This window comes from Artibeus jamaicensis, unplaced genomic scaffold (genome assembly GCF_021234435.1).
Source record: "Artibeus jamaicensis isolate MK-2021 breed Jamaican fruit bat unplaced genomic scaffold, CSHL_Jam_final scaffold_1964, whole genome shotgun sequence".
Lineage (NCBI taxonomy): Eukaryota > Metazoa > Chordata > Mammalia > Chiroptera > Phyllostomidae > Artibeus > Artibeus jamaicensis.
This window is the reverse complement of record NW_026522030.1, coordinates 4,305,835-4,320,918: the sequence shown is the minus strand read 5'-3', so window position 1 is coordinate 4,320,918 and position 15,084 is coordinate 4,305,835. Positions and strand designations below refer to the sequence as shown.

The window sequence follows — 15,084 nt, the reverse complement described above, 5'->3', positions numbered from 1 at the left end:
CAAGGCACATCATCATTACATTAGCCAAGATTAAAATGAAGGAGAGAATTCTAGAAGCAGCAAGAGACAAGGGGACAGTCACCTACAAAGGAGTTCCCATCAGACTGTCAGAGGATTTCTCAGGAGACCTTACAGACAAGAAGGGGCTGGAAAGAAGTATTCCAAGTCATGAAATCCAAAGACCTACATCCAAGATTGCTCTATCCAGCAAAGCTTTCATTTAGAATGGCAGGGCAAATAAAGTGTTTCTCAGGTAAGATCAAATTCAAGGAGTTCATCATCACCAAGTCCTTATTATATGAAATGTTAAAGGGACTTATCTAAGAAAAAGAAGATAAAAAAGATAAACAGTGAAAGGACAGCAAACTCACAGTTATTAACAACCACACCTAAAACAAAAGCAAACCAAGAAGACAGGTAGATCAGGAGCAGAACCATAGAAATGGAGATCACATAGAGGGTTAGCAACAGGGGAGTAGGAGAAGGAAAAGGGAGGAGAAGGTATGGAAAATAAGTAGCATAGATGATAGGTAGAAAATAGATAGGGGGAGAGCAAAAATAGTATGGGAAATATAGAATCTAAAGAACTTGAGACACATGGTCATAAACTAAAGGGGGAAAATGGTGGGGGAGGGATGCCCAGGGTGGAGGGGAATGAAGGGGGGAAATAGAACAACTGTAATGGCATAATCAATAAAATATATTTAAAATTTTTTTTAAAAAGTATTCAAAGTGATGAAAAGCAAGGTCCTACGACCTAGATTGCTCTATCCATCAAAGCTGTCATTTAGAATATAAGGGCAGATAAAGTGATTCCCAGACAAGATAAAGCTAAAGGAGTTCATCATCATGAAGCCCTTATTACATGAAATGTTGAAGGAACTTATTTAAGAAAAAGATCAAAACTAGAAACATTAAAATGGCAACAAATTCACAATTTTCAACAAGTGAATCTAAAAAAACAAACAAACTAAGCAAACAACCAGAACAGAAATAGAATCGCAGACATGGAGATCAGGTGGAGGGTTATCTGCTGGGAGGGGTAAGGGGAAAAATAGGGGGAAAGGTACAGAGATTAAGAAGCATAACTAGTAGGTACGAAATAGACAAGGTGATATTAAGAATGGTATAGGAAATGGAGAAGCCAAAGAACTTATACGCACAACCCATGGACATAAATTAAGGGGGAAATTGCTGGAGGGAATGATGGTACCAGGTGGAAAGGGGCAAAGGGAGAACAGTTGGGACAACTATAATAGGGGGCAAAGGGAGAACTGTTGGATCAATGAAATATATTTAAAAAAATAAAATAAAATATGGCAACCCTACCAGGGGGAAAAGAGCACTCAGGCAAAAAAAAAAAAAAAAGCAAAAACATCACCTTTATCTAAGCCTAGGAGGAAAAAGAGAAGGTTCCTCAGAGGAGGTAAGAGTGAGCTAAGGCCAGGAGTTGGCCCAGGAAAGCATTAAACAGAGAGACCGGCATTTCTGTTCAGATGTGGGGGCGGGGGGCGCGGATCATGTTTGGGGCCCTCAGACACTTTTATGGCGTCCGTGAGACTACAGCATCAAGTGTGAATGAGAATGTCAGGAGGCCAGGATGAAAAGGTACACAGGGACCACTTCACCCGGGGCCCTCCTAGGAGTTGGTACACTTGCTAGAATACACGTTCCCAGGCCCCTCCCTGGTGACTCAGCAGGTCTGAGGGTGAGAACCTGGGTGGGTTCGAAGGTGATTCTGAGGAGTAGCTAACGCCAGGAGAAATGAGGCTAAAACACAGGGGAGTTTTCCCAGGAGCCTAGGAAGTTGCTGCTGGCTCTGAAGTCTTAAAAACAGACACCCAGGGAATCGGAGGAAAGGCAGCCTAGGATGAGTGTGCGGCCTTCCCTCGGGACTCCCGAGAATGGGGACCTATCTGGAGGGAAGGGGCAGACCCGAAATGTTTGTCCAAAGACCCTCCGGGCTCCAGAACAGTCGAGCTGCGCCTGGCACCTGGCTCCCATTTGCACTGCTGTCTCCAGGCTGCCTGCAAGGCGACCAGACGTCTCCTCGCGCCTTTCCCTGCCGCCCCGCCCCCTCCCCTCCTCCGCCCACGGCCTCCGCTGAAATGATTCCCCCAAATACAGCTATTACTGTGACTGGAAATCTCTTTACTGCTGATTCTGCTAATGGAAATGTTCCTTCCCTTTTCGGCTGCTTGCAAAGCCACTCGTGACTTCCCCGGGCGCCTGAGAGCAAGGCTTGTCAGCCTGCCGCCACCAGAAGGGAGAGAATCCTGTCCCGCCTGCCTCCCTCGACACCCACCTGCCTGAGACTCAGCCTCTAAGAGCTTCTCTGTCCACACTGTCCTCAGACAACCCCGGAGTCCCCTGCTCCCCCAGCTCCTGGAGAACAGCAGAGATCAGCGGTCACTTTCGTCCTGTTCTGCTTGCTGGGGCAAAGAGAGAGGGCCGCAGGCCCCTAAGCAAAGCAGGCTGCAGTGGGAAGAAAGGGGATGGGGAAGGAAATTTGCATATATTATTTATTCATACCTCCATCTCCTTTCAAAAAAAAAAAAAAAAAAAAGGCGGGGGTGAAATTCCAGGTGCTAAGAGCACAAACTGTGGACCAGACTCTGGATGTGTATACAACTATCTCTATAAGGATCATAGATGGTGTAATGTAACTAAAAATCGAGTACTGTGCTGGGCACTGCCTAAATGTAGTTTACTGTGGGCGTTCCAAAAATAATGATCACAGAAATGCAGACTAGTGATTACTATGTTGTTTTCACTTTCCTGATGGGCAGAGGCTCTGAGTGGTGTCGTGCAGAAGTCTACAGTTAGCAAGTTGTGCTTCAGGACTTTCGGTTATCACAGCTGGCACATGCTGAGCCCTAGCGCACTGGCTAGAGATAGTTGCTGTGAATTACCTGTGTGACATTCAAAGTGTCACTTCTCTTAACTATGTAAATGAGGGGGTTAGGCTGGATCTCAAAGGCATTATTTGACCCAGGTCTGACACTATAGGAGAAGTGCACACTATTTATTTGTATTTTTGCAGCATAATATATGTAAATATTACATATTATTATATATATATCCCATATGCATAGGTAATGTCACATCAATCCCATTTTCAAGATGGGAACATAAAAACTGAGTGATGCTGCAAAGAAGCACAGGCTGGACCACACTACACCTTGGGGTAGAGCAGAGGGGTGACAGAACAGTGCAAGTAAGGGCTGTATCTCAGACAGCCGATGACTTGACAATTCTGGGGGGTGGGGGATGTAGAGTTTTTGTAAGGACTAAGTCCCAAGTCTCCTAGTATGACACTATGCCCAGCCTGGAGTGGGAACTCCCTAAGCATTGGGGAGAGAGGGAAGTGAAAAGGGGAGAAGGAAGCCAGGAGAGGTGGGGACGGGTGAGGAAGAAAATCAAGAAGGCACAGGGATAATGAGTAGCATCTAGAAAAACGGAGACAAGGCGCCTGCTGCGCTCTCTTGACAGATGAGTGAGGAGATGCTGAGTCAGCTGCCAGCAGCAGGAAAACAAGGTGTGGGGTCCCTCAGGTCTGGGAGGCTGCTGCGCAGGAAGTTCCTATATAAGAAACAGCTCCAACTTCTTGGTAATGAGAAGAGGAAGAGCGGAAAAGGAAAACGGGTTGTCGAAGAGATGAAAACTCAAGAACATCCCTGGCTCTGTGCAGTACCGGAGGCAGAGAGCACAGGGCTGGGAACCAGGCAGAACTGAGTTGGGACTCACTCCGCTGTGTAACAGCTCTGTGATCTTGGGCATGTTCCTTAATTCCTCTGAGCCTCAGTGCTCCCCTGTGACGTGGGACAAATCTAATCTGTCCTCTGACATTGTGGAAAGGATACAATAAGATAACAGATGCACCCGCACAGCATCTGGGGAACAGTATATATTCCATAAGTAGTTGCAGCTTTCATAGCCTACCCCATGCCAAAACAATAAAATCTGGGAATATTGACTCCCCCCAGGCCCAGTGTGGCCTGGCTGCCCTTCCCTAAGATGGGAGGAAAACTCATGGGAATAGGAGTCCAGTAGATTGGTAACTGGTACCCTGCTCCCCCACTGCCTTGTATTGGTGACCTCGATTTCCCCATCTTTGTGTAGAAGGGTTTCATCCAGATCATGTCCTTACTCTACCATTTATGACATGTGATGACCCCAGAACCACGGTGTGGGCCATCTCCTGCAATACATTCAACCCCTCTCTGCTACAATACAAAGGTTCCAATCCCTTATCTGGCTCCATAATTCTCAAGATAAGGTCTTTGCTCTAATCACACTGCTCCCACTCCTTATCTGATAAGCATCCCAGAATAATATGGAGGTAGGGAAAAGTAGAAAACATGGCTCCAGGACCCCAGAAGAGGGAAGTCTTTAACGGAAGAGAAGGCATTGCAGCTTAGCCTTAACGATGATGAGTGGAATTTCCACCCTGCTCTGATTTTACTCAGTATAGATTCTGGGATAATGCTTGGAAATGCCCAGGGTTCCAGTCATCTAAGATGCCAAGCACATTTGAGTCATCGCAGCCCCAGAGCTGAATGAGGTATGTTCTCTGTCTACAAATCCATAGGCAAAGCAGACAAAAAACCATGTAAGCTCTGGTCTCATTCTACTCCAAGCCAACATCATCTCACCTGCAAAGTACAGGCCTTCCTGCTTCCATCTTTGCCCTGCTACAGAGTAGACTGAGTAATTCTTTTGAAACATAAGTCAGATATTGACACACTTTTTGCTTAAAATCCTGCATGGCTCCCCATTTCACTCAGAGTAAAAGCCCAAATCCTGATAGCAAGGTGTACGGCCCTACGCGACTCCGCTAGGCCTCTCCTATCCCGTCCTGCCCACCCCTTGCTCGCCCCCCGGGGCAGCACAGGCCTTCTTGCTGGCCCCTGAGCACTCCAGCCGTGCTCCAACTGCATCACCACCTTCCAGTCCTGATCCAATCCTATATTCCCAGTAAGCTCTTCTCACTCTACCTTGCTTAATATTACAACCAATCTCTTGCCGCAAAAATTTCTGTTTTATTTTTCGCCCCTTTTCATAGAATTTATCACCTCATGGTATGTAATTTTCATATTTATATTATGATTTTTGCTACTGCCCTCTCCCCACCATACAACACACACGAGTGTGCACATGTGCACACACACTCCTGGCTATGAGCTCTCGGGCAGCAGGAATCCATGTGCTTTGTTCCCGGATGGGTCCTAAGCAGCTGGAACAGAGCATCGCACGTCGTAGGTGCTCAGGGACCACGGCTGTCACCATCCCTACACTGGTAGTGGGTGCCAAGGCCCACGATATTCAACTTCAGTGTGAAGAGGTCAGGAAAGACTTCAAAGATAAATTGCCATTTGCGTTCAGTCTTAAAAGGTTAAGAAGGCATTTTTCCCAGGAAGGGTGGGGCAGAGTTATGGAACAAGAGAGAAGGATTCTCAGGGTGGGGCAGTCTGAGCAGAGTCTGACCCTGGACCTTTTACCACCACAAGGGACTTGTACTTCCTACTAAGAACTATGAAGAACCAGTGAGGTGCTTTCAGAGAGGATAGACATGGTGAAATTTGGACTTTTAACAAAATCCCTCTGTCTGCAAGAACAGATGATGGCTTAGAGAGGATCAGGGTAGAGGCACAGACCAGTGAGCTGACTGTGAAATCTTCATAGAGAGAGAGAGGTGTCAAGGTCTGAGCTGCCAGGGGCTGTGACAATGGGGACAGAGAAAAGTGTCCTCTTTGTGGTTCAAGCCTTAGCAATTTATAACATACAACATCTTTGTCGATGTCTGACTCACAGACTGAGCTGCTTGCATGTGCCGGTAAGAAAGCTACAAATATTTCAGTCCTGAATTATGTACTCACTCATACTTCCCTCCCATCCAAAGGGACATGCTCATGGAGGTCACTGTCCAAAAGAACTACAAAGGGCAGCGAAGAGCCAGCGAAAGGGGCGTGCTAGTCACTAGTCGCGGGGAGCAGAGCAAGTCCTGACAAGAGCTGCTGGCTGCCTCCCTCTGGGGCATCAGGGCTGCATGCTCTGCTGGAAGGAAAGAAAAACCAGCTCACTTGCTATAGTTAATCTTCTGTTGCCACTAGCTGGTCAGTGTGAGAACTCGGGAAAGAATCAGCTCTGTAAAAAAAAGCAGCATGCCCGTAACACTGCTCCCTTCAAGGTTATATTCCAATCTTTCTCTCCTTTCCTGGAAAAGAGCAGGCTCCTTCTGCTCACCCCAAAGGCAGCTAGTGAAAGGCAATGAGGCTTCCTCCTCCCCTCAAATAAAACCGACCAGCTTAGGTTCTGAGGAGGGACTGGAGCCAACCAGCTGGAAACTTGGGCAGGAGAACAAATTCAACTTCCCTACAGATATTTTTCTCCATAGATTTGGGAGGTTTTGCATTTTTGGTTTTTGCAGGGGGATGAGGAAAAGGTGGTACATTTTATGACGTGCAACCGAGCTGCAGACATGGAGATGTGTTTACACCCAGAGCCATGGGTTAGAAGTCCAGTGTTGTGATGGAAAGAAGCATGGGATGGGATTGAAGGCCAGTGGGCTGGAGTTTGAACTGCTGGTCCGTAAGTAGCTTCTTCACCTTGTCTGGGCCCCCGTGTTACCACATGAAATAAGGAGCGGATTCAATGAGCTCCGAGAGTCTGCGACACTTCAAGTCCCTCAGTATTGATGGTTGCGGTGACAGTTTTCATGACTTTGCCCAAAGAAGTCGCTGTCAGTGTACGTCCTTTTCTCCCTTCAGCACATGTGGTCACACTGTCCTATGTCAACCGAGAAATAGTTTACAGTACAGCAAGGGGGTGACGAGCAGGACACTTTGCCTGCCAGAGGTCTCGTCACACCTGCAGCTCACCCTGCTGTAAGTGGAACTTATAGAACGATCGTAGGGCCTGGGGGCTCAGTTCAGGAAAAGCATCTAGCTCCAGGTCACCTGATAGTTTGCAGAGTGGTGCCACCTCAGCTGGGGAAAATGACCCCTGGAACCAGCAATCCGGCCAGCCTTGACCCAACCTGAGCCTCTCTGATGCAGCTAAAACAAACCCTCCTCTCTCCCTACCGCATGACCCTCTCAGCGACAGAGTGCTGTCTGAGGGTGGGCAGTCCATCTCTCCCCTGCCTTGAGTCTTAAATAGGTTTCATCAGGTTTGAGCTAGAAAAGGGGTAGGGAGGGAGTGAGGGAAAGGATTGGAAAAAGGAAAAAGACTCAGATTGAAGACCACTGAACACCCCTCTGCTCCTCCCAGGGCCCTTATTTATGTCCCAGAAGCCTGGAACATCAGAACAGTGCTGCCCAAACACTTTATTCAGTAATAAGAGACCTGGTACCCAGATAACATACATTTTTAAAAAATCTAGCTTTGTTTGAAAACATCAAATTCTCTATATTATCCAGTCCAGAATCTCACCCTCACACATACATATAGTAAAAAAAAAAAAAAAACTGTTCTGTGGTCAGAAATCTCTTCGGAAAATCCAGCTTCCTATATTCCTTGTATCCGTTCTTCCTTCCTCTTAAGAACTGGCATCAACCTGCTAAATCCAACCAGAAACCAAAGAGGGCAGGCAGCCTGTGTATGTCCCGGGCTTAGTCCTCTCTCCAAATGCCTGTCCAAAGCCGCCCGGTCTCTGCTGGGAGGCTTCCTCCCACGTGGCCCTACTGTCACTAAGGGCCAGAACGCTGGGTTGTTGGACAGCTCCCTGGGACCTCGAACTCTCTCTCTCCCCTCAGTATCTGCGCCTTTTGAATATTCCTTTAAACCAGACAGAAAAAAAAAAAAAAAAGAAAAAGAACATTCCTCATCCCCTGCTGACATCTGAACGCAGCTGATCCAGCCTTTTGCAGACTTCTCTTCTTCGGCTAAACTCCCTGCTTCTGACAACCCTTCGGACCTGGCTCCTGGTCGCTCAGTCCTTCCAGAGGCTTTCGTCTCTGGGTACTCCTTTGTGTCTGCATTTTAAGGAATCTTTGTAGCCCTGAGCAAGTTGGCAATCCAGACCGTGTCTCTCTCTTCCATGCAGGCCAATCAGCTTCCTGCAAAGAGCATTCTTTTGGGGACAGACCTTCACGACACTGCCCTCTCTATATAGTCTTGTAGTTGCACATAAAAGCACACAGGGCCAGGCACAAACAACACCCCATTTTTATTACGAAATCATAAGCATGTCATTCTGAAACATAACAATGTCACACTCAAGCACACCATATGGCACTGTAGGTGAAATGTTCAAATTAAAACTATGAATTATTACACCCATATCATTACCCTACCAACCACACTCAAGCAGGCCTGACTTCTGCCAGAGCCTGTATTACTGGATGGTTTTTCCTTCTTCACATGCCCTCCCACAAATGCAGGGCACAGGCCTAACCTGGGTCATTTATGACAAGGCAACTTAGTAAGAAATTTTGACAACGAAGCCTTATTCAATTTTATCTGTTCCCCTCCCTTTTGCTAAATCAAGGTGAAGAGACCAGCCTGGCCACTACCAACCCCAGGAAGAAGGATGTTGTTTCCCTTCCTACCGACATGAAAGCTAAATCCACAAGCAAACTCCAGGGCTGCCTGGGGGCAGGTGAGGACTGAGTGATGCGGGTTCACCTCAGAAGCCCTGCACTGGCAGTCGCTCCTGTTCAAGTTTTTCCTATTCAATCAGTCCTTCCCAACACCCCCATGTTACCGGCAGAGCAAAGGAGCCAGTGAAAAGCGAGGGGAGCTAGTCAGAGTGACAAGAGTAGGTCAGAGCACTTCAAGTTCATAGAATCTTTACACCTAACGATTATTTTAGGGCTCATCTACCCACTCATCTTACAGCACAAAGAACTGAAACTCTGGGGGATAAATGACTTGTTCAAGGTCACTGTGGGCCAAAGCTGGGATTCCGGAGCCTAACCAACAGTAAGTTGACAAGCTCTATTAGAGCATTCGACTTCTCCAGGATGTGTCCCATCCAGGCAGTGTCCACAGCAATGTCCCTGAGAAGTCTTCCCACCCTGGTGTCACTGAATGTGGCGTCACCTCCATCACTCTTTGGTACCATCAACTTCAACATCCTTGGACATCCTAGGAATCACAGAACTCGAAGCTAGCGGGGTCACTGGAGGTAATTTAACTCCTATCTCACGTTCAAACTCCCAGATTTTGGCTTACTCATGTAGCTGAAGTTCCTTTAGAGAAATGTTCTTGTCGTGTTGTTGATTGCTATATATCTCCCCAGAACTCAACACCATGCCCTTCATCCATGTATAACCAGCACCTCAATGCATATTTGGCTCAGGATGCCCATTTAGCAATTACCAAGAACGTAGGTGTATGGTAGACTGAGATTCCAGTAGCGAGTGTGCCATTTCGTCACAGTCTGACCTTAAGTGAGGCACTCGACCTCTCTGTGCACGCTTCCCAACCTATCAAAGGGCAATAACAACAGCGCCCCGTCCATATACTTTACACGAATTAACAATGACAGGCAAGAGTAAAGCTCTCAGCCCCACATTGCTGTTCCTTGATCACTTTCAGTGCAATTCGCCTTGTCAACACCACTGGCTTATAACCGGATTCTTAAGAAGAGCCCAACACAGAAACTTGGGGGATCTTTCACCTCTAATGGAAACTTTCATCGACAAGAAGCAGGCTGGAGCATGATGGGAAAAAAGGAACTATGAAGAGGAGGAGACCTTCACAAAAGTCATGTAAGTAGAGGCATGATCAATAACACAGCCAATAACAGAAATGGCAGTGTCACAACGGAGGGAGGGCCAGGCATGTGGGTGACTTTGGTTAAAGACAATGGCAGGCAGTGTAAGAAAAGTTACATTGAGTTTCCCCAGTTGGGCTGGAGTACAATGGGAGTTCTTCCTTTTATTTGTCCAATCACCCACATCTTTTAATACCAAGAACAGTTTACTACCACCAACCCAAGCCCACAACCCAAAGAAGCACAGCCAGAGGGCTTTGGCAGTCACCATCACCCCCTAGTGGTGGCTCCACATACCCCACAATTGGCAAGATTTGGCATTTACCGACAGCATGCCCAGAATCAGGGTGGCCATCTCCAAAGGCCTTGAACTCCTGACCTACACCAGCAGACACAGATACTCAGCTTTTAAACAAAGAACGTTTAAAATGTCTGGGGATGGGATGGGGCTGCCTCAGGAACCTGGGGAAGAGATGGCCATAAATGACTCTTAGCACACCCCCCCCCCAACAAGCAGCAGCCCTCATTTCCAGCCAGCCGGGTCCTCCTGGAGCTCACTGTGCGCTCCGTGTTTACATGCAAACAGTGGAAGACCAGCACAAATAAAAAGCCCACGTCTCCCTACACAGCTCCTGCTATGCTTGGCCATCTGGTAAGTACCTCGCTAGCCAAATCCCAGGGAGAGGGGGTATTATGAGCTGCCAGTCCAGGGCACTGAGGGGAGGAGAAGGTGGGAACCCAATTCCCCACAGGCATCCAAAAGGGCTCAGAGGCCACAAGGGGGACAGCCCCCTGCTGCTCCACCACGACAGTCAGTGCCCAGCCTCCAGGCTCAGCCACAAGCACCAGAGAAGGCAGCAGCTCCAAACGGAGGGAGCCAGGAGGTTCTGGAGCTAACTCACAGGTCCTGGGGGAATCTTGGGGAATCCAGACTTCCAGCTCCTCATTCAGCACCTCGCTCAGCTTGTCCAATTGTCCCAGTCACTCATTCCCTCTTGAAATACACATTTTAAAAAGGCAGAGCTGGCATTTTGTCAGCTCCAGGAATTTGGGGGCGACTCCTATTAATGGACTGGACTGGGTCCCTCCACATTCTTGGGGAACTGGAATACTCTGGGCCCCTCACTACCAAGTAACACCACATCCGAGAATGTCTGCTTTCCCCCTCATCTGACCAGTCATTTAGGGAGATTTGCATCCCTCACCTCCCCAGGCACCCCATTGTACGAGAGATTGCAGGGGTGATGAAAGAAGGCTGAGATTGGAAGTAGTGTGAGATGGACACCCTCTCTGTCCCCTTGGGGGGGACACTGGGAGACATCCCTGAGCCCAAGGTCAGCTCTTTGCCCTATGGAACCGCATCTCCACCTTCACACCCTTCCTTGGAAACTGGAAGCCCCACAGGTGCACGTGTGTATGCCTGAGTGTATGCGTGTGCATATGTGTGTGTGTCTCACACGCCAGACGCACTGCCAAGAAAGTCCCCTGGGAACCTGCAAGGCGCTCTGCTGCCTTGCCTCTCAGAAAGCTCAGGGCGCTCGGGTTACAGCCAGCTGGGGAGAGAGAGCCCAAGGGCCAAAAACCCCAGGCTCCAGCTCGGAGCACGAGGGTGCCTGGCACTCGCTCAAATCTCCAGAGGCAGCCAGCATGAAAGACAGAGGGCGGTGGGTGTGAGGGTGGGGGGGTGTCACAAAAAATACATGTAAAATATTACGGCTCCCAGGAGAGAGGAGTCTAGTCCACTGACTGCTCTTTGGGGCTTCTCGGGCAAGCAAGGAGTTAACCTCGGAGGTCCAATCGAGATCTGTAAGGTGCTGACCGAGAAGGCCCGTCACCCCAGCGACGCTTGAGCTGAGCCGGATCCGAGGAAGCAAGGATCCGGGTAAGGAGTTTGGGAGGCTCCAGGCCAGCCCCCACGCCATCCAGGAGCTGTTGTTGACCAGACTCCGACAACCAATCGCGCCCCGCGCCCCCAAGAGCGTAGGGGAGAGCGAGCGATCAGCGAGCGCGCGAGAGCAACGGGGGAACCGCATTTTTGTAAACGCTCTTCGAGATAATTAAGCTATCAATTACCCGGGTGGGAAATCAGCTGCGCTTCCCACAGCTCCTCCGAAGGGCCGACTCCTCTGGGATTCACGCTGGGAACCAGCAGGCAGCAAGCTGCTGGCGAACTTTCTGGATAACTTTTCCGTGTCAGCCCCCACTTCCAGCCCCACCCCCACCCTACCCTCTCCCCTTCCATCTTCTTGCCTTTTCGTTATTAATATCAGCCCAGTGAGTGAGGTGCTAGGACAAACCTGCTGCCGGCTGGGAGGGGGGTAGAAAGGCGAGTGTAAGAGCAAGGGGTGGGGCGGAATCCAACGCCCTGAGCGTGGAGACCTTGGGTTCAGAGTTCCAGGGCTCACACAGCACGCAGCGCTCCCCTGCCGCACTTCACAGATGACCGAAACTGAGGCCCAGGGGGGAAGCGACTTGGCCAAGGTCACCGAACCCATTCGAGAACTCGGTCTGTGAGCGCGGGTGGTTCTACATGGAGCTTCTCCCCTCCGATTCTCGGGGAAAATCTATCCGGAAGAACAGTGCCCACAACTCCGACTCGAGGGCGAAGGAGCGGTAACCGCGGGCGGCAGTGACATTGCCCACTGGACCCATACCTGGCTTCGGAGCCGGAGACTTACTTCCCCGGCCCTAGTTCGAGGATACTCGGCGACAGGGGTTTGGGGTGTCGGGTACTCAACGTCTAGACGGAGAGACAGAGGCACAGGTTTCCGCTGCAACCGGGGTGGCACGCCCCCGGGCACCCGCCACGCACTCTCCGGGACCTCCTGACCACACTCCTTTCCAACCACCTGTACGCCCTCCGGGCCCCTCGGCTGCCCTCTCCCAACCCCGCTTCGGGCAGCCCGGGGCGGGGATCCCCAAGGCGCCCCCACCCGTCTGGCTTCACTTAGGGCTCACGGTTCCTTGGGATCCCGCGTGTGTCGGCGCCCAGCCTTACCCAGAGTGAAGAAGGGCAGCTCGGTGTTGTCCAGGTCGTCCTGCACCGCGATGCGCCCTGGCAGCTCGTTACGCACAAAGAGCAGAAGGCGCGACTCCGCGGTGGCGCCGGAGGAGCTGGCGGAGCCCGGGGACGCGGCGGCAGCTGCTCCGGCTCCGGCTCCGGTTCCGGCTCCGGCCCCGGCCCCGGCCCCGGCGCGGGCGCCGCTCCAGCCGAGGTCGCTCTCGCGCAGGGCGGGCAGCGTGGACACCGTGACCGTCTTGAGCCGGCAGGGGCTGTCTGGCCCCCGTGAGGCGGCGGCGGGGGCACCGGCCAGCAGCAGCGGCGGAGGCAGCAGGAGCAGAAGCACCAGCAGCGGCGGCGCCCGGTGGAAGCCGTGCCTCGGCCGCCCCCAGAGCCCCGAGCTGGGGCCCGGGCTGCGCCGGGCGCCGGCGGCGGCCATGGCGGGCGGGGCTGCGGTGCTGCGAGCAGCGGCCGCGGCGGAGAAGGAGGTGGAACCAGTGGCAGCGGCGGCGGCGGACGCCCGAGCGAACCAGGACGCCTGAGCGAAGGAGCCGTGGGAGCCGCGCGCCAGCAGCCCCCAGCTCCCGGCTCCGCCTCCCGCTCGGCCCGGCCCGCCCCCCCGCGCCGCCTCCCCGGGCCCGCCGCCCGGCTCCGCTCTAGCTCTCTCCGCAGACCCCGAGCGTTTCGAAGGCTCCGCCCGGCCTCGCGCAAATCCCAGTCGCCCCCTCTCCTTTCCCAGGGTCCCCCTACGCTACTCTCACAACGTTCCTGAGCCACACCAGTCCTCTCCAAATTCCTAAGACTTTAGACGCCCGCTCACACCTCCCCCCAAACGCCCCCTTCTCAAACCAGCTCACCCACTTGTCCCCCACGCCTGGCTCAAGCCAGAAGAGGCTACACCTGGGGGCACACCTTAGTGCAGCTTGGCTCCAGTCCCCGCCTTCTTGAGGGCAGGAGGCGCCGGTGGATGGCGAGACTGAACTTTGTCTCCCCTCAAGCCCAGTAACAAGTCCTGTGCCCTTGTCTAGTTTCTGAAATAACTCCTGTGGCCTCAGGGTCCCCTCCGCACCCACCTGCCAACAACTCACGCAATCACTCTCTCACCCCCAGGACCCTCCCCTCCCCTTCACCCAGGCCTCCACCCAGCTGCACTAACTTCTAATGGACGGAGTGGTGTGGACCTCCACCCTCTAGCCCTCACGCTCCCAAACTGCCTTGTCCAGGAGACTCTGGCCCCCGAGCTGCCGCCCTGCAATCCAGCCCACTCACGCGCTTTTATTTTGGATCCCTTCTCCTAGTTTGGAGCTGCTCTACTTGGCTGCTTCTGCTCCCTGTGTGAAATTCCTGAAAAGGGTGAGAGAGAGAGAAGGAAGAGATGAGCTACTCTTTGCCTAGGGCTCCCGCGGGCTTCTGCATCCTCCGCCCCATTCCCAGAGGAGGAATCTGTTCACCGATTCCTCACTCCCAGTCCTTCCCCTAGAGTCAAGCTGAACGGCAAACCTAAGTCCTCAGACATGGCAGCCTTTGGCCTTCAGCTGATCCCGCCTCTGACCCACATACCTTGGATCCTCCGGGGAGCCATCCCCTCTGCCTGAGCAGTCCCCCCCCCCCCGTCTTCACAGACCCCGCCTTTTCTTCACCTTTTCTCTCTCTGCTGTTTCATCTCTCCACTCATTTCCTTCTTCCTCATCTTGACTTTAATCTCATAAATGCTTGGCCCCTATAATTTGTGAGCCATTTCCCATCTCTCCCGCAGTGCTTGCCCATCTCAACCTTTGTGTGGTCTCTGGATTAACTTCTCTCTTCCCTCCTCCGTTTCATGTCTTCTTTCTGTCTTTAACCCTTCCATGAATTGCCTTTTCCCCTCTCCCATCACATTTTAGGTATATTTTTATGACTTTGGACAAAAGCTGAATACTTTAAAAGGAGGAAACATCAGAATCTATATCGTGCCCTTAATGTTTATAAAGCATTCTCTGCATGTTAAAGTGCACATATGCTAGCTTTTATGCAAAATCATAATTCAGTGAGGTGGATATTATGAGTCCCATTGTCCAGATGAGAAAACTGAGATCAGGAGGTCAGGGAGGTGAAGGGACTTCCCAAGGTCCCACGATTAATGAGCAGAAGTGCTGCAGTTTGAACCTCAGCCTCAAAAATCTTGACCGTTCCCATTAAATCTCACTGTCCTCGGTGACCTTGGAAACGCCCACCTATCAAAGCTGTGAAAGAAACATTTGCAGGAGCACTTTTGGGTCTGTTTCGGCTCTGAGGTTTGCAAGGTATGCTTCTCCTGTCTCAGTTTACTAATCTGTGAACTTGGCGTGAGTGAGGGTGGGGGGAGAGTCTGGCCTTTCAAATC

The 15,084-nt window shown here is 51.2% G+C and overlaps 1 protein-coding gene across 2 annotated transcripts in view; it reads right to left on the bottom strand.

Annotated features, from left to right (window-relative positions):
* The window catches only part of ASTN2 (astrotactin 2), an 817,144-nt gene extending 803,892 nt beyond the window's left edge, over positions 1 to 13,252 (bottom strand). For both annotated transcript variants that reach the window (XM_037154714.2, XM_037154715.2), the window contains exon 1: positions 12,720 to 13,252. In XM_037154714.2, the coding sequence (XP_037010609.2) occupies positions 12,720 to 13,161 (442 nt within the window). In that variant the 5' untranslated portion in view covers positions 13,162 to 13,252. The remainder of the gene's footprint in view (positions 1 to 12,719) is intronic.
* Between the last annotated feature and the right edge of the window lie 1,832 nt (positions 13,253 to 15,084).